A 26,167-nucleotide genomic window follows, 5' to 3' on the forward strand; every position below is an offset into this window, starting at 1 on the left:
ATGTATGAAAGAATCAAATTTGAATAAGCAAACAAATTTTCATACCAAAAGAAGAGCATGTGGAGGCAGAAAAGGGCACTCCTCTCTATCTATTACTACTTTTTTGCCATCCAAACAAAAAATTTTCAGAAAACTTTTCCCGCTAAATCTAAAAACCTAAATGACTACTGACTCTCTTCCTATCACATCAAACCCTCAAAATAAAATTTGGAATTATGGTGTTTGTGGAAAAAATTGAATGGTTGCAAAATCAAATTGAGTACAAATCAAACAGCGGTCCATTTTTTGGGTAAAAATCCTTGAATTTTGGGTCTATTTTTAGATACTTTCTCTATTTTTTTCCTGCTAAACCTAAAAACCTAAATGACCACTAACTCTCTTCTCATGACATCAAAATTATCAAAATAAAATTTGGAATGATGGTGTTTGTGGGAAAAACTGGATGGTTACAGTAAATCATCCTCTCTTTTTATTATACTTGAGTGATGGGATTATCATCTCTATGGTTACGTAAAAACCAAATTACCTATTCCACCTACAATTTATAGTTTATGTCGGTTCTATCTTCTCAAACGCATAACCAAACCAGAAAATTTAGGCCCGACTCATTTCAACCGCTCCCCAACTTGAGCGTGGAAAATTGGGATAATTTCAGAAAATTCCCCTGAGGTTTGTCATAATATCACTCAGCTCCCCTTAATTTTTTAAAATTTCACTTACCTCCGTTGTTAACTTGACTAGACTTAATATTTCTATCAAAGATCACAAATTGACAACATTACCCTTGCTCTTAATAGCTATTTAACCAAAAATACAAAACAAAATAAAATTTTAAAAGCAAAAAATGTAAATTAAAAAAACAAATTATTAGCTAATAATGATCCATATCTCTTTACATTGGAGTCATGGTGAAATAGTAAATGACATGAATAAATTAAATCTAATCAAGATCAACCACTTAGGAGGATTTTAGAGAGTAATTAACACCTTAAAAAATTTCATGCACAGTTACAATTAAAGAAGTCAAGATATTTTTTGGCAAAATATGTTTTAATTCATGGCGTAATTTAAGTTTTATTGAAAACTAAAATAGTCTCTTCATACGCCTAAATTTGTTAAGGTGTAAATTTTGCTTTTGTTCTAATAAAACCAAAATAAATACTTTACGTCAAGAAATTTACATCTTATAAAAATTTAACCTTATTTTATTTTTTTTATTATCGTTATAAATTTCTTAAATTGGATAATATAAGAGTAGTATTGAAACAAAAGTTTTATCTTTCTTATATTTCCTCCAAAGGGGTTAAAATGTTACAAGAAATGTCAATTTAAGGGAGGTAAGTAAGATTTTAAAAATTATAGGGGAGCTGAATGATATTATTAGAAATCTCGGGGCAGGTTTCTGAAATTATCCCTTGAAAATTTGACGCTATTATTAATTATCTTCAGTTTGAGTCGGTTTGATTCGTTTGTCCGGTTCTTCGCAAGAATTACAGAGTCGTCCTTTACTCCTCCACTTACCGGATAAACCGACTAAGCACCCGGAAAGGAATAAACCACAACAAATAAGCCACAAATATCACAACAATAAACCGAACTGAGACTGAGAGTATGCAGTTGGTTCTATTAGCAAGCGATTTCTTCCCTACTCAAAGGTAAGAATTAAAGAAACCCCAAACGCCGTCGTCCAGGAGCCCTCTCCTACTTCCCACTTCCCGCTACTCCGCTTCCGCCGCCCTCTTCCTTTCCACCATCGCTGAAGAAGCTCCATGTTTGTGAGCTCTTCAGCCGCAAATATGGAATCATAATTTTGATGATCTTAACTTTGATTAACACTTTGTAATGGTGTTAGTAATGGAGGAAGATGTTACGGTAAAGGATGAGTCTTGCAACTCCTGCTGTCAACAGGTAAAGCTCTCCTCATTTCACTGATTTTTCAAAAATATTATTGCATAATTTTCTTGAATATTCTATCATTGATGTGATATTTTTTTTCTGAATATGATGATAGTGGAAAGAGAAGTATACGAAATTAAAAGAGAAGCATTCCAAGGTTGAAGATGGACGAAATGCTCTTCGGAAAGGAATCAAACTTCTTGAGCAGGAAAATGACAAGCTAAAATCTGAATATCAAGCTCTCAAGAAAGGTACAATGTTTTCATAATTGTTGATAATTCTTTTTATAATTTATATTACTATGATTTGTTTTTCTGGTGCAAGTTCAAGAAAATTGCGGTTGCTTTTTTTTTTTTGGGTATTGTAATTTTTGATCATGATGCATAGGGTTAGTCAAGGCACAATAATTGTATTTATTTGCATTTAGGGTTGAAAGACGAACCAAAGTGCTATATCTGAGTTCGGCTTGATCATCAGGCTGTGTGAGATGGCTTCGTCAAGTAATCAAATTAAGGTCGAACTGGATTCAGTATTAGTTAAATAAGCATAAAACTTGAAGTTATAGACTTATAGGTGAATTGATCAAGCAAAAACTTGACCTTCGCTTGATAAAAGCTCAATGGGCTAAGGTTGGATTATAATAAGCCAAATTAAAATATAATTTCATAAAATTCAATTAAAAATTGAACAAACTAAATTTAGGCCTGACTTCAGCTCATTTATGCATCTAATGAAGTACTTTAAGAAATTTTCATACAAATCATGCTAATTGAATATCATCGGATTTTAATTTTGGGAGAGTAACTCATGTGTTTTAATGTCATAGTGCAAGATTTTTTTTTAGTTTTGTGATAGTGTATTTTTGGTGTGGGAATCAGGTCGTTGTTTTTTTGTGTCTGCTTATGTTTGAGTATTTTTCCATTTCAGCATTTGAGGATGAGCGGGCACGGGCAGAGAGTGAAAAGCAAGATAAAGTGTTAGAATCTGCTACACGAGTTACTTTAGAGCATGAGATTTCTACTCTGAAGTCTCAGATTCTTTTGTTGCAGGAGAATGGAGGTTTGGCAGCTAAAGGAGTGGATGAGGAGGTTGCAAATTTGCAACAACGTGTTTCAGAAGCTGAAACAGAGATAAATAAGCATAAGGAGCTTTTACAGAAGGAGAGAAAGAGAGTAGATACAGAAAAAGAGAAAGTTGAGAAGGAGAGGAAAAAAGCCAGAGATGCAGCAGAAAAATTAAATGCAGAAAAAAAGAAGGCCAGCGAAGAAAAGAGGATTGCTGATATTGAAAGGGTAAAGGTTGAGGAACTTCGACATCAGTTGGAGAGCTTAAAATGTGAAGTGGATGAAGCAAAATCAAAGTTGGCGTTGGAGACAGCAAAGCATGAACAGGAAAACAAGAAGCTCAAAGCTGAAAAAGAAAACACAACTAAGGAGAGAATGCGTGCAGACATGGAGAAGGCCAAAGCTGCAGAACAAGGTAAGCTTGCGGAGGAAAATTGGAAGAAAGCTATGGATGAGAGAAGTCGTGCTGATGCTTTGGCTTGGCAGTTGGACAAAAATAAACATAGGGTTGAAGAATTGGAGAAGCAGATATCTAATCTTGTATCTAACAGAAAGTTTGTTGACATTCCCGTTGAAAACCCACCTGGTGGACTTGCAGAACTTGCTGGTAAAGTAGGGTCCTTGACTTGGAAGAGTGAAGCTGGTGCACTAGAGGCACGTAACAAGCTTGGGGAATGGCAGCAGAAAAATGTTAGAGAAAAGAAGCAGGCAATATCTGAGATTGAGAAAGCAAAAAACCAGATGAAGGCTGCAAAAAGATACAAGAGGAAAGCCATGGAGGAAAAAAATCATGCAGATCATTTGTTTCATGAACTGGAGGGCAATAGAAAAAGGTTGGAGGAAGTGCAAAGAGAGATTCAGGAACTTGTTTCATCTGGTAAATTGTTTGAGTCATCTCATCCTGCATCTGGTAAAAGTTTGAAAGATGAAACTGCTGAAATCAAGCTGTTAAGGAAACAATTGAAGTTTGAAAAGAAGCGTGTAAAGCATGCCAAAGAAGTGGCTAAGTTGGAAGTAGGTCGCAATTGTCTACTTCAGCAAGAAGTACATCGCCTAAAGCAGGAGTTTATTCCATTTGCACAGCGCTTAGACTTACTGGACAACTGCCTCTTTCACAAATTTGATGGTATAAATAACTTGGAAAAGGTGTGTATTTTTTATTTCTCTTCTACTTGTGTCTTGGTCTTTTTTCAAGCTGAGATTTGGGATCCGTAAAAAGCAAGTTCCAAGTGGTGATTTTCAAGGCATTCCTCTGAACCAGGTAAAAGAAAATTCAAAAAAGAAAGACAAGCCTTAGTAGGCTCTCAGAAAGTTTTGATAGCATTCCAAAAATGCTGCAAAATGCACTATGCATTGAGGTGATCATTAGAATATTGGGAAGTGTTTTTATGTCCCGAAACTGGAAAAAAAAAAAGAAAAGAAAGAGGAAGCAGTTTCCAGGGAAAATTAAAAACTGAAGATTGCTAGGATTTGGAAATGCAAAATATGAGAATGCTTTGTCCTTTCTAAAGTTTTAACTGAGTGCGTACATGTCTTTTGGACATTGGATGTCTAGGTGTGGGTATTTAAGTGGTGTATGTATGTATACGCGATTACTTCATTTGGTGTTAACATTTTTTTCTTGAAATAGAAAAAAAAAAATTTGCATAGTATATTCCACAGCATCAATCAGCAATCTCTGCTTTCCTCCCAATATAGAAAAAAAAATTTCTCCTTTAGTAAGTATTATTAACATATTCAGTGATATTTATGTCTTTACATTTATTTTGAGCATAACTCCTAGCTCTTGAGATTTAAAATGCAAGTCTTTGGCCTATGCCCAAAAGATGGTAATTGGTCTGACTGCTTAGTCGACGAAGTGCTTGAACCTTTAATGTGGACATCTCACGAAATGCATTTCTTATAACCATGCAGTCTTGAAAAAATTTGATGTGTTTGATTTGTATATCCTGCTATTAGATACATTGTTATCATAAAGGGAAAGTTGGGAAGTATGCAGGGAGAAAATGTAAATTTTGGAAGTATGCAGAGAGAAAATGGAAAGTTTGGAACTATGCAAGGAGAAAATGTGTTGCCAGTCTATTTTATGGGTGGTGAGAAAGTTGAAGGAAGACAGTGGGATGGAGCGACTATTATTTCTTTTTTACCAAAGTTATTAGTTGGTGAGCCTTTTTCTACTCAACTGTATACTGAACCTGTTGGGAATTGAAGACATGGGCTGCCTTACTGCATGGAGAAAAAAGTGAAAGAAATACAGAACCTACTAGGAAAAGTAATTGATGAATTGGGTAGATTTTTTTTTCTAGCCATCTAGACTTATTCTATACTAGAATTTTTTTAAGGATTGAATAATTTGAAGTTATTGTGCCCATTAGCTTGATGTTTCGTGTTTATATATCTCTAGTATTTCTTTCATTTCTGGATCTATGGCCATCCAAAATTTTATGTAGCCTGGCTCTATTTGCTAAAGATTATATCCTTGTTGCAGGAAGGGGGCCTAGACTTGGATCAAGAGCATCTTCACCTCAAACCATCGCAGTTGGTACTTCACACTCAGAATGAGCACGTAAAACCAAGTTGTATAACCAGCATTGCTACGGGTGGATCTACTCCACTGAAGCGAAACAAAAGATTAAATGTGTCGTTGCCTCCTGTGTCTGGAGAGATGTACTTAAGTCCCACTACAGGTATTGATTCTAATTTGGAGCTTCTGCTTAGAGGTTCCAACAGAAAAATGTTACAGAGTTCTGCCATAAATTCCAGTTCGGCATCTTTTTCTGATAGACCATTGGTCGGCTCACAGGAAAGAGGTACATTTTCTGTCACTGCATCAGCTAATTTGGCACATGGACAAACTATAGGACCAACCGCTTCCAGGTTGTCAAGCGATACAAGAAAAAGATATGACAAAAAACTTGCAGTGGGGGCCGAAAATAGTGTAGGAAGTCCTATTAAATCTGGTGCTATTGAGAGTGGGAGCTACAAGAAAAGGAAAAGGAAAAGGGTTTCTGATGCAGTTGAATCCATTGAAGATTTATATTCAGCAGGTCAAAAGTGGCATCAGCAGGTCTTAGAGAAATTATCTGTGCTTCATGGCATGTTGGATGGTGAATGCCCTAAATCTTTCAGAGAAAGAGTTTTGGTACAAGATAATATGTATAGCAAGTTGGTTAGACCTGATAAGAAGAAAAAAGTATCCAATGGACAAGGTGTAGCAGTACCTCATTTGTGTGACCGTTGTGTCCTGAAAACCAGTGCTGAAGATTCTGATGTTTGCGAAAATGCTTCACCAGCTGTATGCGATGTACTTCAAACTGCCCCGACTTTGAAGGACGGCATAACTAATCATTTTGGAAGCAAGCTGCATGAGCTAACGAACGCTGAAGAAGTGTTTGGTCATGATTACATGGGACTTGTTCAATTGGACAATCCTATTGATGAAAACCGATTCTGCAAAGCAATTAGAAAGCCCATTTCTCCCCTTTCTCCTGTCCTATGCAATATTGAGTTTCCATTTAATGAGACTTTTGAAACTGAAATTTGTACTTCTAGATCTCTACCGGATGAGAGTTTATGTGAAGTATTTTCAAATGCAGAGCAGAATGTTGTACCATCTTGCAATTTTGATGTGGTTAATTTGGAGATTGATTCCAATAACAGGAATTTGAAGGACATTGAGGCTTCAAAGATTTTGTCACTTGGGATGGCTACTAAAGGAAGCTCTGAAAACTTGGGTAACAATGGGAGTTACGACTCAGATGTTATATGCGTGAGCAGTTCTTCTTCCAGTCAGATCAATAACTTGATCATGGCATCAACTGCTCAGAAAAATGTTGAGTTAAAAATGCCCTGTGAAAGCAGGAGTGCTGCATTCAATGGGTATCCAGTATACTGTGCTGTTTCCTCAAGTAATAATGACAGCAGCTCCATTTCTACGATATTCAGTTTTATCACTGATTGTATGTCAAAGTTGTCGAGTAACTCTTCGTTAAAGTTATGGATGCAGAATATTCTGCTTTCTTTACAGAAGGCCGACAATCTTTCAACTCAGTAAGTGTATTTTCTAGACTCCTGGTGGTGTGGTAGGATCTTATTAAATTCAACTTGTTTAGAAGTCTTATGTTTACTAAATATTGTCTATACACAGTTTGTAACTCTTGAAGTGTAGTACTCTTACTGCAGAAGTTAATATGGCTGTGAATGCAACTGCATGGGATGTGCTTCACCTATTTCAGCAGGGATGTCTTGGGAAGTAGCATAGAGTGAGATAACTGGATAGGAGATAAAAATCATAGTCTTCACTAATGGGGCAGGCACACCCTATGTGTGTGAAAATTAGAAGAAAAAGTAATAAGAAAAAAATAATTAGCAAATATTAAAGGTTTACTTAGGTTTTGTAAATGGGAGTATTTTGTTTTCCTTTCCTTAAAAGAAAAAGAAGTTACAGGCAGTCATTGGAGGTTTCTTTTCACCAATAAATGCGAGTGTATATTTTTGTTCTTTTTTTTGAGGAAGATGTGGTACTCTTTAGCTTTTTAGTGAAGGGTAAATGAGGAAATACAGAAAATGACAAAAAACAGTTAACACCCAACCCTCTACTATCCATTTAGTATAGATAATCATTGGTATATAGATGTTATTATATGTAAAGTCATATTCGATTGCATTTCATTGGTGTAGATGTTATAATAAAGATGTTGATTGGTATTCCTGGTGTATTAAATGTTGTTACATGTGAAGTCATACTCAATTGCATTTTGAAGTTTCTTCTGCTACAAAATATAATAATTTTTGTCTCAGAAAATGGGAACTGTGGACAAGGTAATTCATACTACTGAAATATTAGGGTTGCAGGGCAGGTAAGGGTGGCAGTAGTTGGTATGTAAATGGCTTGTTGGTGGAAAGGTTCGCTAGAAGCTTGCCTTTTCAATATTTTATAATCAATTTTCTCTTGAAAAGGGTGTGATGAATCTTCATTATTCTGTTCTTCTTCATATTGTGGAATTTGCATGTATTTTCTTGGAATTGATCTGGTGGCTGTAATTATGCTTCATTTGAATTGTAAGCTTACATGCTTTTCGTCTCTTTGCTATTTCCCAGGGAACGGGTCTCAGGGTTCTTTTCGCTGTTATTGCATTACACATCTGAGATTGCAAATGGTGACCATGGCGATTTAGTGTGCAATTCTCTTGGCTTTATAGATTCTTTTGCTCAACAAATGCGAGCAGGTGTGTAATCCCTTCTTTGGATGTCCTTTTTTCTTATAATGCTTCATTGGATCCTACTTCTCAAATTGTCTGTATTTGCAGTGCTGAATGATGCCGATACTAGGAAAATGTTTCTGGAATCATGTGATTTGCATGAACTAGTGTCTCTTATTGAGGATTTCCTTATAAATAGGCAAATCTTGGTGTATGATGATGTATCCCATGGAGTGTTGCTTCAACATGATTCAAGAGCCAAGGTTGTCCTTAACGATAATTGCATTTTCTGGTCCATCCAACCAGCTTCCACTGACTTGCTGTTTGCTGGCGGATTATTATTAGCTTCGATATTTGCAGCAGTTGATGAAATTGGTTTCATTTGTGAGGTCTCTTGCAACATACTTAGCATGAGGAAGATTAATTCTCTGTTGCTGCTAAGGCTTCTCCATGTCTTTGCCTATCTCTGCAGTTCAAAATATTTTACCCTAGAAGGCTTCAGTTTAAAAATGTCTGTCCTGAAATGTTTTGTGGTGTTCCTTGAGAGGCAAGATTTGTCAGGCGGTTGCATTTCCTGCTTGCCTTCTGTTGCTGGGACATCAATGAAGATTTCAGCATGTAGTTCATGTCCATTTAAGGATGGTGTGGTTTCAGTTGATTTTATTGTATCCATTCTCCTTGGAAAACTTAAGGAACAAATGGAAGCATTGAATTCATCAAGTTGTCAATCAGTGATATTGGAAATGAAAAAGATGGATGTTCAATGCCATGGAGAGGCTATTCCATCGAATTTTGTTCCTAATGAAAACTTGATCAACTTCATTGATACGCTTTCATTGCTAGAACTTGTGGCAGTTTCTGTGGTACGTTGCTCCAATGCTTTTTGACTATTAAACATTTATCATTTAGCTGATAACTTTTGTCATATAATCTTCCTTCCTTATCTGTAAATCTTATATTCAAAATTCTTCAGGAATTACTAGGTTCTACATCTCTGAATTTTAACAAGCTTCACTTGCGCGGAAAATTTGATGTCTTTGTTGCTTGATAGCTAATATGGTTAAGAAGTTGTTTTTGCATATTCTTCTTAGAATCTGGTTGAATACACTTTGCAAACTTCTTAGGAACTTCTTCAGATGTGGTACAAGTCATTTTACCTGTGGCAGGAGCATATTCGCAGAGGGTCATCTCGAAGTTCCTCTGTAATTTGTTAGTTACTTCTGGCAGAAACTATTGATAGATTGTCCTGTCCATAGGATTAAAAAAATGATTTTGCGTGGAAGTTAAAATGATGAATTTTTAAGAATAGATATGCGTGGATTAGTTTTTTTGGAGTTTGGCTTGCCTGCAGTTTTGCCATCCTAGTACCTGCTTTAGTGGTTTTGATCCGATTACCTCGAGTAACTTCTTTGTTTCATTGTTAATTAAAAAAAATTTAACCTTTTAAGGATTTTAACCATCTTGTTACGATGATTGTTTAGATTTGGATTGTTAAGGATGCTCATTAAATTTAATGCTAATTCTTTTTCCAAATTGGCTGCCTTGTGTATGGGATGATGTGAAGCAACATTGCTGCCCAGTGGATATTTCTCAATATAGGGCATACATGTTGAGGCTCAATTTAGGACGGACTAACTGTCCATGTAGAGAACTTAAATTTTTATGAAGCGTTACCCTGCCATATTATTATGTGCTTCCAAGTTGTAATGCCAATTAAAAGTAACCGACCCAATATTTTCCCTTGCTGCAAGCTATGAGAAACACAGCATGCTTGTTACTCGTAAACTTTGAGCTACAACTGCTTCCAATCAGCTATTTTTGTCAAAATACCCTCAAGACACGCTCTTACAAGATTCTAATTCTTTTCTCCAGTGAACTTGTTTTTAAAACTCTGACATGTTCCAAATCTGGATTTGCTTTCAGAATGTAATTGTTGTTGCAAATAATTTTAGTTCAATTTTTGCATGCTACAATTTTGTATGCTGCCTAAGTTTCTGTATGTGGAACAAGGGAGTATTGCTTTTAGTGTTTCCTCGTCCATGGAGTGTTAGGTGTTTGCATCATTGCTTATGGATCTCTTCTCAAGTCATCTCAAAAAATGATCTGCCAATTTATACTAGAAGTATCTGTGCTTCTCAATAGCTTTAGCCATTCTATGAAGATGAACCTGTTTTTAGTTGGTAGTCCAGGAATGAAATTTGTGCACTTGTCAATTATGAGTACCCTCATCAGGGAACTCATGATTGAGCTGGAAATGTGGAGCACTTAATAAGTCTACTTATGCTGGTATCGTCGAATTGAATGAACTGAAAAGACTGCCAATTTTGGCTGCCTTTCTTCTTGTGAGTTAGTTTGGACCAACACCCTGATAGTTGTGTAGCTTTGTGATTTTGTTTATTTTGGGTTTAACTGGAGAAATCTATAACATCATAAACAACCAAGAAAGGTTGATTAGTTGGGAGAGAGAGGTAATTTTCTTATGTCATCTGGAGTAGTTTGAATGTTCTTAACTCTGGATATTAAACTGTATGGATATTTAGGGAAATCATGTTAAGTTATTGTAATCAATTATTTGTGACTTTTTTTTGGATAAATTATGAGGTTGATTTGGAATTAATTTGGTTCATGTTTGGTGTCAATTTAGGGAAATAATGTTAAGTTGTTGTAATGAATTATTTGTTACATTTTGGATAAATTATGAGGTTGATTTGGAATTAATTGGTTCATGTCTAGTGTCTATTTATTTGTTTGATGGTGTCCATTGAGGATGTTGTTAACTTCACACGCTCATTTATTATCCTATAATGTATCACATTTAAAGAGGCATGTAGGTGAGGAAAGTCTGCAGATATGAAAAGCAGTTATAATTTTGTATATCTTAAGTGTTTCTTTTTCTTTTAAACCAAAATGTAGTTGGTTTAAGCAGTTAGGAATGTTCTACCAAATGAGTAGAAGTATATGAGAATTTCTAAACCCGTCCATTACTGAGTTTTAAACCTGTTGTTATCTTATAATGATTTGGTGAATCTCTAAGTTTGTAAATCTTTCATTTGTTCATTTCCTTTTTTATATTTTTATTTTTAACAAGTTGATGCCTGTTTTCTCTTCCTAAGTAACCAAACACATTGTTTGATGTTAATTCTGTCTCAAAATTTTCCCCTCCACTAAAGAAGTTTTATCTCAATCTTACCCATTTATCCATCGTATACAGAGCTGGGACTGGACATTTGGCAATATTGTCTTGCCGCTTTTTCGGATGCTGGACTGTGTCCAAGAGCAGTTTTTTCCTGCCATTATAACTCTTCTGGGTCAACTTGGGAGGTAAGCCATCAACATGCAAATGTACATCATATTGCTGTAAAAATGCTTACTGTTGTATGAACTTTAGTAATATAGCAAGTTGTTAATTCAAATTTACAAAAGGAGGGAATTAAGCAACAGCAGTCTCCTGAAACTAGCATAATTTGTTGATCTTCCGGAGTTTGGATTTGTTACTGTCTTGATGATTTGCCAATTGAGAGCTTATTGTGTTCTCATCACCTTTTATGTTCAGTCGGTTTTGTATTTATTGTGTTGTAAATATCATCTCGAGTCATTTGAAGTTGTATTCCAACAAATTTTGAGTCTCCCTTCAATAGTGAAGAAGAGGTAGTGTGTAAATTTGAAGGTGAAAAACAGTTGCTGTCATTGACTTATGCGGCTTAAGAGTACATATTTAAGTGAACTTTAAAATATTTTTTAATTGGCTCGGTCTCCATGGTGGTAATGTTGTATTGTGTGCTCCAGTATTTGTGAGATTTCCTGATTGTTGCAAGGTAATGCCTTATCAGCTGAAGATGCTTAAAATGCGTTAGAAACTGGTAGAGAATATGCATGTGCTGCATTTCATCTTCAGGGCAATAAGTCAGCGTAGTTATAGCTCATTGTTTTTAGTGGTACACTGGAATTCATATCTTGCCTAGTCGTTGCCAACACTAAGACCGTTTCTGTCACATTATTGTGGGTTTCTTTTCCTTGAATTCACATGCACTTCTTGGTAGTTTCTTGGTTTAATCCATTAAATCAAATAATTTATTTGTACTATGATGCACTCAGGATTGGAGTCGATGCCAATGGATATGAGAATTCTGGAGTTGAGAGCATCAGGCAATGGTTGTCTGCTTTTCTCAGCCGCACCACATTTAAGGACTTTGGTCTTCTGATCCAGTTTGCTTCTGCATTTGCCTTACTTGATCTAATCGCTAAGTCATTTGAAGAAGTTGTTGAAGCGAATTTTGAGAGTTTTGCTACTGGTAATCAACCAGTTGCAATGGACGCTGTAAGAAAGTGGTTTTCTTCCTTGAGCAATGAGCAACAATCATCCTTTAGGTCTCTTCATTCATCTAGCAAATGCATTTCCACAAATGCAAATCAGACTATTGCAAGTGCAGCTTGATTCATGTTGGAGGGTGGATATTGCAGCTAAAATTTTGACATCTCCTCGCTCCATGTGAAGAGGCTGAAGCAGATTCTTCGACCAGTAGATATCACAGGGAGATATGTCAATTGTGTTGCAATACATCTCTATGAAGACAGTGCTAGTTGATCAATTTTGTACTCATCTCTGGGGTTTATGTTAAAGTGTACCCATAGAGGTTTAGATGCTAGGCGGCTAATACAAAGGCACACTTGGTAAATATTTGCAAAGTCAGGTGCCAACATTGTATTGAAACGTGGATAGGGAGAATCTTGCTTTATTCTTTTTTCCTTCTTTTTGAAACAGTATTCAAAATATGTGAATTTCAGAACTGCATTACAAAATGAGTATTGTGACATGTTCACTTCTCTTTCTTGTGTAGATGATGATGCTAAGAAGAATACTTCTATAATGTATAATGCATTTTTGTGTATGTTTTCTTCTAAATTATTATAATTGCCAAGGCTTCAATAATTCATCACATAATGATGTGAAGGTCGGGTACTGATTTCCTAACCTACATCGATTAAGAGCTATTTTACCTAGGTGAAATTTGTAGCATGCCAAAATTCTGGTTGGTGCTTGGCCAGAAGTTGTTAATTTTCAATTACTCCCTTGGTTATGCAGGCGTGCGGTTGTGACTTGATCGGCCGCATTCGGAAGCATGAGTGACCGTACGAGACATTATGATTTGTCAAACTTATGTCGTGTAAGTGATGGAAATAATTTGCTCTAGGTGGGAGATGGCAATAAAACTTGGAAGCTTGGACCTTTGTTCCTCGCATGCTTGGAATGAAATTCTACGAGATTTTTGAATAGTTGAAAAGCAAGACAGTTGACCATAAATTAGGAAATTGGATTTAGGATGCCAAAATTTGGTACACTAATCGTTCCACCACACATCATAAGAATATGTGTTTACTCGTTTAATATCAGCTAATCAATTAAGGTATCGCAGGAGACATGCCTTACTGTATGGTTTAATAGGAAGCATAACATTGCATCTTGCATGCCTTACCACCTCAACTTCCTTGTAGAGTACAATTTTAATCGGAAGAGTGGTAGGAACGACAATGTTTCAAAACTCGGACCGGAGAGCGATCCGATTGAGTTATTGGTTTCGATTTTTTTCGGTTCAATCGGTTTAACTGGCTGGGTCAATGATTCAATATTTTTATATTTATTTTTTAAAATTACAAATTCTACAAATAATCTCTGTCACCATCAATGACCCCATCTGTAGTAGTGACATGATCTACGGTGACAAGTGTATAACATCAACATCCCAAATTTATCATCAGGATTTACAAAGAATAATCACATTAAACAATTTTGCAGAAATCAGCCATTAATTGTCCTTTTCACCAAAACCAAAAAATAAAAAGAATTTAAGTACATAGAAATAAAAATTTCAGATTTTTTGAGTTGAGGAGAGGTTTCAAACTCCCCAAAACACAAACGAAGAAAATAAGAAAAGAGCGAAAAAAAAACAATATCTAATTGGAAATTGCCTTTGATCGAAGTTGGAGGTGCATCTCCACCACCACCACATTGAACACCACCAGATCTAGTGAGATTGGTCTTGGAAAGCAATAGTGATTGACAAAACACTTTGATCTTTGATACCTAAGCATATAGTGTAGATCTTCTTTTAAGTATCTTTTGCCGCTAATGATGATGCAACTGATCTTCTTCTTGGTCTTGTTCAAGAAGACGGAGAAAAATCTTGATGTTGGATTCTACGGTCTTTGCCTTGAATGACGTGAATGAAACCAAGATGAGAGATTGAGGTTTAAAAGATGAAGATATAATTGTTGGACTTATCCTAGATGCTTTCGACTTCAATAAGATAAAGATAAGGTTGTGGAATTTGGATGATGGTGGAAGTCTGGTAACGGAGGAGTGATATTCTCAATTATGTTGGTGGACATTTGGTGTGGAAGAGTAAATCAAGGAGCAAATGTATTCATTATTTAGTAAAATGGGCCATATTGATAAGAAAACTTAAAATCAGACTTTTACGTTTCAACCAGATTTTACCGGTTTAACAGTTTTTACTGGTTTTGACCGGTTCTTTAACATCCTCCGGGTTTAGCATACAACCAGACCGGCAGCATTGGCAGTTCAATGTCAACCAGTTCGACTGTCCGGTCTGGTCCGATCTTAAAAATACTGAGGAATGGTTGCCAGTGAACCATTCCTGAATAATATAAGAATTTTTTAGCATATTGTAATTCGTTGATAACCATTTGTACATCTTGAGTACATATGAGTTTGTACATATTAGTTGAATTAGAATTACGTGGTGTTTTCTGTATCTTACATTTTGAATTTTTGCATTTTTGGTAAAATCTGATCCCAAACTTCTCTAAAGTGACAATAGTTAGGACCCCTTGTCTGTTTTAACCATAGATATATTGTCAAGTCTATTTTATTCTTCCCAAACCATATCTAACATATTTATTAGACGAAAAAAATACATTAAGTATTATTCACTTCCATTAAGTAAAAGCTTGTCAAGAAATCTTTCTTCAAGTAAACTTTTTCACAAAATTACATGTTTCATGGTTTTATTCATTGTTAAACCAATAACATATGCCTATGTAAAACATTTTACACCCAAATGCCAATATCAATTGTTTTAACATATGCCTATGTAAAACATTTTACACCAAATGCCGATATCAATTGTTTTCAAACTGATGTGGAACGAGTTATCCCTTAGGTTCGGGGATGCATCCTCCGCATTGGAATAAATTATTTTGGTTCAAATTTAGGACTATTTTCATGGTTTTGTTGAGTGAGTTTCGATAGTAGATTATTTGGTATAATTCTTTGAATAATTATTTGTTGACTTTTTGAAATGTACGGGTGAAAGATAATCGTTTGGACAACATGAATATATTCCAAATAGGTGTTTGGATAACCTGACAATTATTTAGTGCAATAGGAAACTCATTCCATCCGGTCACACGGACATTTACCGTTGCAAATAAAATAAACATTCAATCATGGTAAAAGCCAGCCATAGCAATACAAACCACGCAGCTTTACAGATATTACATGGAACATCCTAAGCTTATCTATGATTATCTACTGTCTAATGGATACACCATAGTAGAGTAGTGGTTTATTCATACACAATCTAAATTTGCTTGGCAACCATTTGAGCTCTTTTTTTCAAACACAAATATAACTTAATGCCCTCGGTGAAACGCTAGGTCTGAGTTACACTCCTCACTGTCTAGCGTTTCCTCTTACATTGCGCTCCATATATTTCAGTTGCAATCGCATCCCGCCTAACCTTTCAAGTCATAATTTCAGCTCGGGATGCATTCAATGGCTGAATGTTTGCCTTCTCAATGCCACCCTCTTGGTGCTCTAATCCAACATTGCCCTCCTTGTACAATTGAAAGTGGGCATCGCCTGGTTGGTGTAAGCGAAGAAAGTTGTTCAATGCATAGCAAGTTATAACAACACTAACTTGAGTCGTCATGTAAAACTTGAGTTGGTCCCTTTAAAAATTTAAATCTATTCTTCAACACTCCAAAGGTTTGTTCAATGACATTTCTAAACTTCGAGTGGCACGTATTAAATAAAACATTTTTTGGACCACCCCTCCCGTGCTGCATTCTTATACGGTGGTAAAAAACCTGGAACATTCTTATATGCAGCATCTACAAGGAAGTATTTACCTTAAATGTATACAGTTAGGTGTCAGTTCCTAATGATTGTAGAATTTTTAAGCAAAAGTTATAGTACTTTAAATGTTTAAATGTTTTACTATAACACTTTAACTGTTTAAAGTACTTCAAAAAAATTGTACTTAAATAAGTACTTCATAAAACTTGTGGCTTTAAAGTACTTTGAATTCGAAAACAGAAACCCATCTCGAAGCAAAAGTTATAGAACTTTAAATGTATATTGTTTGACTGTAATACTTTAAATGTTTAAATATTTCAAAAAAATAGTACTTAAATTAGTACTGTCAAACTATGGACCTGTTTGGAAGCCCTGTTTTTTACCAAGTTTTTATTATACTAGTTTTTTAACAACTTGTGCTACAGGAACCCCCAAAAACTTACCAAAATTTTTAACCTACACACTTAAAATATCCAAAACACAACAAAAAAAAATTCCCTTCCCCTTTTCTTCTTCTTCCTCTCCCACCACCACCTCCATTGCCGGCTCCGTCGCCAGTTCCCGCACCAATTTCCGGTGCCGGTGCCGGTCTTCTTTTTTTTCCCCCTTTTTTCCCTCTCCCCCTCTTCCTCCCCTGCCATCATCCTCTCTTGTCTTTTTTTTTTCTCTCTACGTCCAGCACCATTCCCACCTCTCTGTGGGAAAAAAAAAGAAAGAAAAGAAAGATGGTGAGAAGCGGGAAGGGAACAGGAGAGGCGGGGGTGACGGGGCAGAGGAGGGCTGCGGGGGAAGGGGGAAGGGACAGAGGGGGGTGGCAGGGGGAGGAGGAAGGCGGGGGCAGAGGGGCAATGCTGCTGGGGGTGGCGGAGGGGAGGGGGAAAGGGAGGCTGGGGGAGGGGGAAAGCGGAAGGCGGGGGGAGGGGCAGAGGGGGGCTGTGGGGGGAGAGGGAAGGTGGGGTAGAGGGGGGCGGCGGGGGGAGGGGAGGAGAAGGGGAAAGGGAAGAGAGGGGTGGCGGTTGCTGGGAGTGGCGGAGGTAACGGGAAAGAAGAAGAAGAAGAAGAAAAAGAGAGGAAAGAAAAGAAAAAAGAAAAAAAGAAAAAGAAAGGGAAAGAGAAAAAAAAAATAAAAAAAAGGAAAAAAAAAATTTTCACTTTACAAAAACTTCTACAAAATTTTTCACCTTACAAAAACTTGTACAAAATTTTTTCAAAAACCTCTTCAGTGCACTACAGTAAAGTTTTAGACAAACTCCCAAAAAACTCATGTTCCAAACAAGCCCTATATACTTTAATGTACTTTTAAGTACTTTAACCTTAATTTTTCTAAGCATACTTTACAAAACATTTTACCTTGAGGTGGCATTGGAAAGTTTAACGAGTGTGATAAAGCATCATCCACCACTTGGGCATCATGTGCACTTTCTTTCCATCCAGCGTATATGTACGTGAATCACATGTCAAAACCACAAACTGCCAGAAGATTTTGCTACTGAAACCCATGTCGATTTGCATACGCCATTTAGTGACCCGAGGGAAGGCACATAGGAATGTGAGTGCTATTGATTGCTTCCACTGCATCCTGCATTTTCCAACAATTAAAATTACATTTGCTCTCTTATAACGGCTTGTGTTCAGATAAAAGAACTTCAAACATTTGCCTACTTATTTTGGTAGACACGGCCTAACCTTGAACCACGGGAAGTATTTTGTCGAATTTCCGATTCTTGGATGTACTAGATCATAGTCAAACGGGCGAATTATTTGCGAAACAAACATACAAAGACCGCGTAGAACTTCCCTTGCATTTCAGTTAATTGTCCCCGTTGATCTATTGAAACGCTCTGTCAAAACTCGCTTGCGGGCACTATGACTTACCATTACCAAAGTCATGGCTAGTGCCTCTTCGATTTCGACTCGTTTTTTTTTAATAGTTTTGAGGTACGTAATTATTGTACTTTAGTATGTCATAAAGTAGGAGGAAATTGTCAACTGAAATACAACAATTCTCGATTATTCGTTTGTAATAACCATTGATCAACTCTTCAACCCATTGGCACCCTGAAAATGAGCCATCATGGTGTGGAATTTTGATATTCGGTCCTCTGTACCTTTCTACCTCCGGATGTTAAAGTATCAACTCTGCTACAAGTGCAACTAGCAAGTCGTCCTCCTCATCGTCAGATGTTAGGTCATTGTTTAAGCTATGAATCCCAGTATTGTATTCATGGCAATCCATATCCCCTGCAATAAGTACACAATAAGGGAATTTTTTGTACAAGTTTTGAAGAAGAAAATAAAATATCAACCAAACCTTGAACTCACCTGTTTGGTTTTCTCCTTTGATAAACTGGAGCCTTGTCCAAGAGGCAGTCCTCCTTAACTCTTTCCCCCAAAGTAGAGTAATTTCGTGCTTTGAAATATATGCAAGGACACTATAATATAGAGTTGTATGGAGCAGATATTTTTTCGGAGCACGGACGCACTGTTTCCTTCTACCCGGGCCCTTGTTGATAGGAGCCATCGCCCTAGAAATGCAAATCCCAACTTGTTTTCGCAAAGTCATCCTTCAAACATTGGATTCCATTAGTTGTTCCTTATGCCACAACTGAGCACTGCCAAACTTGAGCACTGTGCCTGGTTGCAACTGATAAAATGACTCGTTTTTTCAAAAAAATTGATAAGTCCTTATATGTCAGATGCACTTTTGAGGCTAACATCACACAATAGAGACATGACTACATTTCCACAATGCACTACCGGTATGATGCCATTTAAACAATTTCAATTAATGTATTATGAACAATTGCACCTAATGTAATGCTATTCTAACAAAAAAGTATTCGAACGTTTTTGTTAATTTAGCTGTGTGATAACTTCGAGACCTTGCCAATTTAAAAACAAGCAATCATAGCCATGGGTTGTTATGACCCCTTTCACAATTGCACCTGCACCATTAGTTATTTTGAACGTAGAATGAAATACCCTCCTCTAAATAAAGCCACACACCAATGCCACCCGTTTGTAAAGTTAGATAATTCCCACAAATAAGTTTCTACGAAGAAGTAAAGAACCAGCATTGAACACTCAACCAAGCGCCCTGGTTCGAGTAGACCAAACGTTACAATTAAGAATTAAGTCAAGAAGCAACCAAGAGGTAGTTCATGTAAAGTTCAGCATGAGAATTGAATTTTGAAAATTACAAAGCAAATTGACACAAGTCCAATTTCGGCAGGTATGGACAAACACTCTTCGGCCTTTTCCTCCAACTTCTTATCCATATGAACACTCACTCCAGGGGCATGCCATTACCAAGCTCCTCCATAATGGGTTTAATATAATCACAGCACTTGGCTTCATCAAAGCGTACGAATGCTATTCTTTGTCCCTCATTTCTTTTTCGGGCAAAGTACATGGTAGCTTTCAACTTAATCGATTTTGGAAGTTGCATGTGCTTCACGATGTCCTGCACTACCGGTACACTGTACTTTGCTTCCTCTTCATACTTACTGTGTTTTGTCTCCATGGAAGCAGTGGTGATGGAAGAGATTTTGCTAATTGCATCATGTAGTCTTTCCCTATCACTTGACAATCTTGTTGATTTAGCACCTCTAGATTCCTCACGATCACCAGTAGTGCCAAAACTTGAGGTGGGATGCTTTCCAAGTGTCGCTCTTGGTACCGGAGGTATTAGTATACATCTTCTCCTTCCCAAGGGTAATAGTGGTAGCTAGGGGCTGCCGAAGTTAAGGTTGGAGCCTTTCTTTTGCTCTTTTGTAGCATTCCAGGAAGTGACCGCTGGTGTTCATCCTCGGGGACCAGTTGACTTGCGGACTAGGCGTAGCTGCATGTTGTAGTTTTTTTCAAAGTTATTTGAGTATACATATCATATAGGAAGCAGCTTCCAAGAGCGTTGAAGTCTTTGTAGTCTTTAGTCACCTTAAAATTAAAGATCGATAAGTTAGTTAATAGCCAACCGATAAATGTCAAACATTCCAGGAAGTAACTGCTGGTGTTCATCCTCGGGGACCAGTTGACTTGCGGACTGAGCGTAGCTGCCTGTTGTAGTTTTTTTCAAAGTTGTTTGAGTATAAATATCATATAGGAAGCAGCTTCCAAGAGCTTTGAAGTCTTTGGTTACCTTAAAATTAAAGATCGATAAGTTAGTTAATAGCCAATCGATAAATGTCAAACACTGAATGTATGTCGATGTAATATCGAATAACGGACTGGAAACTAGTCATTTTGTAGCTTCAGACATTACAAAAATGGTTGGAATAAAAATAAGTATTGGAAAGAATGCACGTTTATTTGAACAACTTTAGTAAAAGCAATTGAGTAGGTATTTCATGTTGAGCAAGTACGATACACAAATGGAGGGTGAGCATGGAGAAAGGAATGCAAATATATGCTCGCATATTGCTTCCATTTGGGGCCAGTGCTCGTCGCTGGCCATGAAGCAGTTACTTTCTTTGTCCCAACCAATCCCAGTCTCAGGTTTAGAAGACAAACCACGAAGATTGGAAAACACATTCTACTTTTTCTTGAACCTATACAATCTTGACTGGCACTGGCCCCCGGTGACTTGCATCTCAAAATGTTCCCTCAAATATGCGGCAAGCATATCGTAATTCTAGTCATTTGCCTTATGATTGTCGCATTTTTTCGTTTGCTTCCAATCAACATATGTGGTGATGAAGTTGAAGTCCATGGTATAAGTCCACTGCAATTTCTTGTTCATTTGCTGCATATAAGAGCAGAAATTTTGCCATTGTTATGCACATTGGCATGTAAATGTCACTAGTTTGGACCAAAAAAAAAATAGAACAGCATAAAGGTTCTCGGTGCTTTACATGCTAATTGTAGTTGTCCATACACTGTTGAAAGTTATTTGAACCGCTGGATGAGTTGGAAAAGCAATAGGATGTGCAGCTAGTAGGAGAAACTTCAAATCACGAAATTTGTTTAGTAATAGACCATGAATGAATATATGACACTGATAAAGGTTAGAGGGACTTACAGCGGAAGTCAATTTTGCACTTAGCTGCATTCATGGGCTGAATGACTAATGCATTGCAGGCCAAACAAGTGTTGGTTTAACAAATACAATGGAGTTTCCAATACCTATAAGGAAAACAGGTGCAGCAATGCTACCACAAATAACTTAAGGAGTACGAATTACCGGACTCTAGAACCAGTTAAGATGACAATTTTTGTAATATCAACATTGCATATCCGTCTTTTGAACAAAGTCACACTCTAACATCCATTCAAGCTTAAAAATGTATAGGACAAAAGAAGATTATTTTCAAATCCATGGACAAGTTTTTTGTTATGAGTGTAAGCACAAATGGATGAATAAAGTGTTACAGATATTGGAACAGTCATATAATTAAGCAAACAAACGTGTCACTTAGTGCTTTTTCAATTTCAGTTAAGTTAGGAATTTTAAATTAAATGTACGGGGACAAATATCTACATCTAAAATAATTTTTAAAAAAATTGTAAGATAGTAATAGCAGCTCGCAAGCTGCTATTACCAGACCAATAGATAATTGCCGCATCTATATTTTCAGCCCTATAGATGTAATATATGAGTTTGTCGTCTCTTAATTTGTGCTTAAAATTGTAGCATACTAAGCATAAATAAGGGTGAAATTACAGACAGTCATAGTCATCCCAATCACATACATTTATAGTTTAAATGATTACCACCACAGAGTAGCCTACAATTTATAAAAAAATTAAACAAGCAAACAAACCCCAGTTCTGGAGATAAAATACAGAACAGTAGTATACAACTTATAATCATGTTTTAATAACCGTGCAAAAATGGACTATAATGTGCAATTCGTACAATTGACCAACTCAATACAACCATACTGTAACAAAAGATAGAAGTATTAGTGGATTGCTGTAGGTTTGCCTGGAATACATCATTAGAACAGCAACACATAACAACTCTTTCATGGACCGTTAGGTTGGTATTAGTTGGATAGAAAATTAAATTCCCGTGAAGCTAAAAAAATTCCCTTTGGTAGGTGTAGAAGGGGAAGACATGTTGATAGCAGAAAAATTAAAATTGAAAGAACAAGGAAATACATTGGATGTCGCTGGAGTGTGTCGCTGATAAACTCTTATTTACCTCTATAGATTAGCCTGGAGTCGCGGATAAAGGCAGCATGATTTCTAACTGATCAGTGGTTTGCAGTGAATCCCACAAATAAGTTGTTCGTCCAACACCATGCGCTTGCCCAGGCCCCTATGGGATGAGATCCAGATCTGGTAAATGGTTGTTATTATTTGGTGGAGAGAGATGAGGAAATTTGAAGAGTAAAGGAGAAGGTCGGGTGGTTAGCTAACATGAGTAAAGCCTTGTGCAGCATTGTCAACTTACACAAAGGGCAGACAGAAAAGGACAAAATTAACGGCCAGTAATTTTGGGCTGTTTATCTAATACGTACGTGGAACGAAACTACACCATGCTACTTACGGAAAGAATAAAGATAAAATCAATCCAAAATATATTTGCTGTTCTTTTTAACATGTCCAAATAGGTATAGCTGCATTATCACTAACAAATTCAAATTTTAGCAGGCCAAACGCACTCATTGTTATTTTTTTAATTAGTTGTGGTAGGATTATTATTGTGGTCGTTGGCGTCAAAGGAGCATGCAAAAAAAAAAAAAGTAAGAGAAAGAAGTTCGAACAATTCCAAGTCAAATCATAACGAGTCCAAAAACGGGTGCTGTGTCGGGCATCCGCATAGTCGACACAGCAGTATATTTTTTAGTTATTTCCTTATTTCACTGTATTTTCTTAAGATTTTAGTATTAGTTTGTTTTCTAGTTTAATTAGGTGTTTTAGGAGATTTCTTAGTTAAGAAGTTACCTTATCTTATAGGTTTTTTTCCTATTATGTCTTTACTAGAAGTAGCTTTATGAATAGGGTTATTAGGAATATTGTAATGGAGACTTTTGATAACATTATTGATTTTTTTAACACTTGTTGTGTTGGTTCGCTTTGCCATATTCCTTTGGGTGAGCCCTAAGATTAAGATTTTGGTTTGAATCTCGTTTATTTCGGGGTTAAACCATGAATTTTTTCTTTATTCTTTCCATAAATTTCGTTCATGAAACAAGTCCTATTTACACGCTTCTGCCACCGTGGTATCAGATCAAACTTCTCCTTGACGAACCCTGATGTATTCCATTCTACCTAGAGAGCTTTGACTCTACCCTAGATCGTTTGGAATGTCGCCTCCAAAATTTGGACCATAGGCTTGTAGCATAAGGCTATTTCAAGAGATCTACACACCATTGTTGTGCAGTTAGGAGAGTCACTCTTGACAAGCTTGGTGTTCGTGAAGTCTCGTCGAATTCTCATAGTTATCAGATCTATAAGGATTGTCGATACGGGATCACTGATCATCAGCATCTAATTCGTAAAACTAAAGCCCTATGGTTGTAGGAAAGTCTAAACCAGTAATCTAGCAACCCGTGTATAAGGTTCGCAATCTTTCACTAGAGGAAGATGAGTCTTAGAGAAATCAACTATTTCGAACCAAGTGTAGGATTTCTAATCATGTCTTTAATTTGGTAATTGATGGTGGTAGCCATTCAAATATGGTCTCTAAGAAATTGGTTGATGAATTAAAATTGTTAGTTGAAGAGCATCCGAAGCCTTATAGGGTCGGTTGGATAAAAGGGGCTGAACTTGTTGAGATAAATTCAAGATGTCATGTTTCATTTTCAATTGATAAAGATGTTGATGTAGTTCTATTTGATGTTGTGGATATGGACGCTTGTCACATATTGCTTGGTAGACCATAGCTGTATGATGTAGATGCAATGCATAGTGGATATGACAATATTTATTGTTTTGTCAAAGATGGCAAAAATATTATTTTCGTGTCATTGAAGCGAGGTTCAAAATCCAAATCTAGTCAGTTGATTACGACTAACTTGTTACCTGTTGCACATAGGGATTGCAATTTTAATGCAGGTATAAAGGAAGTTGAAGGTGCCAATGTGGCAAAGGAGGTTCCTATTTCAATTATTAAACCCCAAGCAAATTTGATGTCTAGCGGCTATGGAGCAGTTGTAATTCCAGATGACGAAAATAAAAGTCCTCTCAAGGAGATTCAAATCAATCAAATTCTTTCACTTATAAATCCACTACCACCATATGTGTTGCCATCTAAATCTATTGAGCCAATTGTTGTTCTCGATTATGAGAATTTTGTTTTTGGTAAGGAAATGATTTTTGACAAATTTTCTCCAATGGAAGAATATTTTCCTGTAAAGACCAAGAAAGTTGAGCTCCTTATCAACCTAGGAAAAAATATCAAATTTGTTTGGACAATGAAAGCTAGTAAAGTTGTAACGTTTGCGCTTTCCATATGGATCCTAAGATCGCAAATGGGCACTTAGAATCCATCGTAAGCATTATCCTTACAAGATTCATGGAAGAGTTATGGCTGCATTTTCTCATGGATCGTGTGCCAATCTCAAACTTGAAGGCGAGTTCTTTTCAAGTAGGGGAGTCTGATGTGGAATGAGTTACCCTTGAGTTCAAGGATGCATGTCCCAATCGAAATAAATTATTTAGATTCGAATTTAGGATTCTTTTCATGATTTTATCGCTATTTTTTAATTAGTTTTGGTAGGATTATTATAGTGATTGTTGGCGTCAAAGAAGCATGCAAAGAAAAATAAGAGAAAGCAGTTTGCACAACTCCAAATCATGACGGGTCCAAAGATGGGCGCTATGTTTAGCATCCGACTTATTCGACACATTAATATATTTTTAATTATTTTCTTAGGATTTTAGTATTAGTTCTTTTTCTTGTTTAATTAGCTAGGTGTTTAGGAACTTTGTTAGTTAAGAAATTACCTTGTCTTATAGGTTTCCTTTTCCTATTATGTCTTTACTAAAAGTAACTCTATAAATAGGGTTATTAGAACTATTGTAATAGAGACTTTTGATAATATTATTGATTTTATTAACACTTGTTGCGTTTGTTGGCTTTGCCATGTTCCTTTGAGTGCGCCCTAGGATTAAGATTCTGGTTTGAATCTTGTTTATTTTGGGATTAGAACAAGATCCTTTTTCTTTTATTCTTTTATGGATTTCTTTTGTGAAACAAATTCTAGATCTACGCTTGCTTCCGTTACCACATCACAAACTGTCCATAATTCGCGTCAAGTAGATGGACATTTCTTGTGCTAGTTAGAAGCAGTGTTTTGAAAACCGGACCGGACCGGCCGGTTCGACCGGTTGAACCGCGAACCGGCCATGGCTCCGGTCCGGTTCGCTGCCAGGTTTGACTTTGCCAAGAAACCGGTCAAGAACCGGTCGGACCGCGAAACCGCTGAACCGGATTTGAACCGGTTATTTCCGGTTTTTGGGTTTTCCTTTTTTTTTTTTTTTTTTTTTTTTTTTGCAAAATGTGGTTATCAAGATTCGAACTCACGACCTTTGTAATAGAAGACCAATGTAGTAACCGTTGCACTATCACATTTTATTAGTTTTTTTTGATAACTTATTTATATAAAACAAACACTCATATTTCTTTTGTTCCATTTTTTTTTACAAAATATTATCCTTTCATGACTCTTTCTTTTTAATCTTCAACACACACACACACACACACACACTCTCTCTCTCTCTCTCTCTATATCATCTTTTCTTTTGCCACTCATTTTTTAATCAAATCTCTTTATTTTTAATTTATTGATGTTTTCTTCCATATTTTAATTTTGTTTTTGTCCATTAAATTTAAAAAAGTTAAAAAGGAATTATTTTTCTTTAACCCAATTTATTTAATACCACAACCACTCACTTTTATCTCATTTTTTGTTTCTTATCAAATTTGCATTTCTATTTTCAATTCTCTTGATTTTCTTCGA

At 36.4% G+C, this 26,167-nt stretch overlaps 1 protein-coding gene across 3 annotated transcripts; it reads left to right on the forward strand.

The window, feature by feature from the left end:
• The first annotated feature begins 1,583 nt into the window (after nucleotides 1-1,583).
• Nucleotides 1,584-12,985, forward strand: LOC113708810 (uncharacterized). Of its 3 annotated transcripts, XM_072064185.1 has the most exons (9): nucleotides 1,590-1,655; nucleotides 1,853-1,908; nucleotides 2,012-2,147; nucleotides 2,824-4,106; nucleotides 5,449-7,010; nucleotides 8,061-8,188; nucleotides 8,270-9,024; nucleotides 11,373-11,482; nucleotides 12,257-12,985. In XM_072064185.1, the coding sequence occupies exons 2-9, from the start codon at nucleotides 1,855-1,857 to the stop codon at nucleotides 12,594-12,596; spliced, it is 4,368 nt and encodes a 1,455-aa protein (XP_071920286.1). In that variant the 5' UTR covers nucleotides 1,590-1,655; nucleotides 1,853-1,854; the 3' UTR covers nucleotides 12,597-12,985. The 3 variants fall into 3 exon arrangements, with proteins under 3 accessions (XP_071920285.1, XP_071920286.1, XP_071920287.1); XM_072064184.1 differs by having other exon boundaries at nucleotides 1,584-1,908; XM_072064186.1 differs by having other exon boundaries at nucleotides 1,590-1,908; nucleotides 2,946-4,106.
• Nucleotides 12,986-26,167: the final 13,182 nt, after the last annotated feature.

The sequence above is a fragment of the Coffea arabica genome, chromosome 9c (genome assembly GCF_036785885.1).
Source record: "Coffea arabica cultivar ET-39 chromosome 9c, Coffea Arabica ET-39 HiFi, whole genome shotgun sequence".
In the NCBI taxonomy this organism is placed as follows: domain Eukaryota; kingdom Viridiplantae; phylum Streptophyta; class Magnoliopsida; order Gentianales; family Rubiaceae; genus Coffea; species Coffea arabica.

Excerpts from the sequence above, each read along its gene's own strand:
- LOC113708810 (XM_072064184.1), top strand. The coding sequence starts at position 1,843 with ATGGTGTTAGTAATGGAGGAAGATGTTACGGTAAAGGATGAGTCTTGC. Across the intron at positions 1,909-2,011 it reads GCAACTCCTGCTGTCAACAG|TGGAAAGAGAAGTATACGAA; the intron begins GTAAAGCTCTCC and ends ATATGATGATAG. Across the intron at positions 7,011-8,060 it reads GCCGACAATCTTTCAACTCA|GGAACGGGTCTCAGGGTTCT; the intron begins GTAAGTGTATTT and ends GCTATTTCCCAG.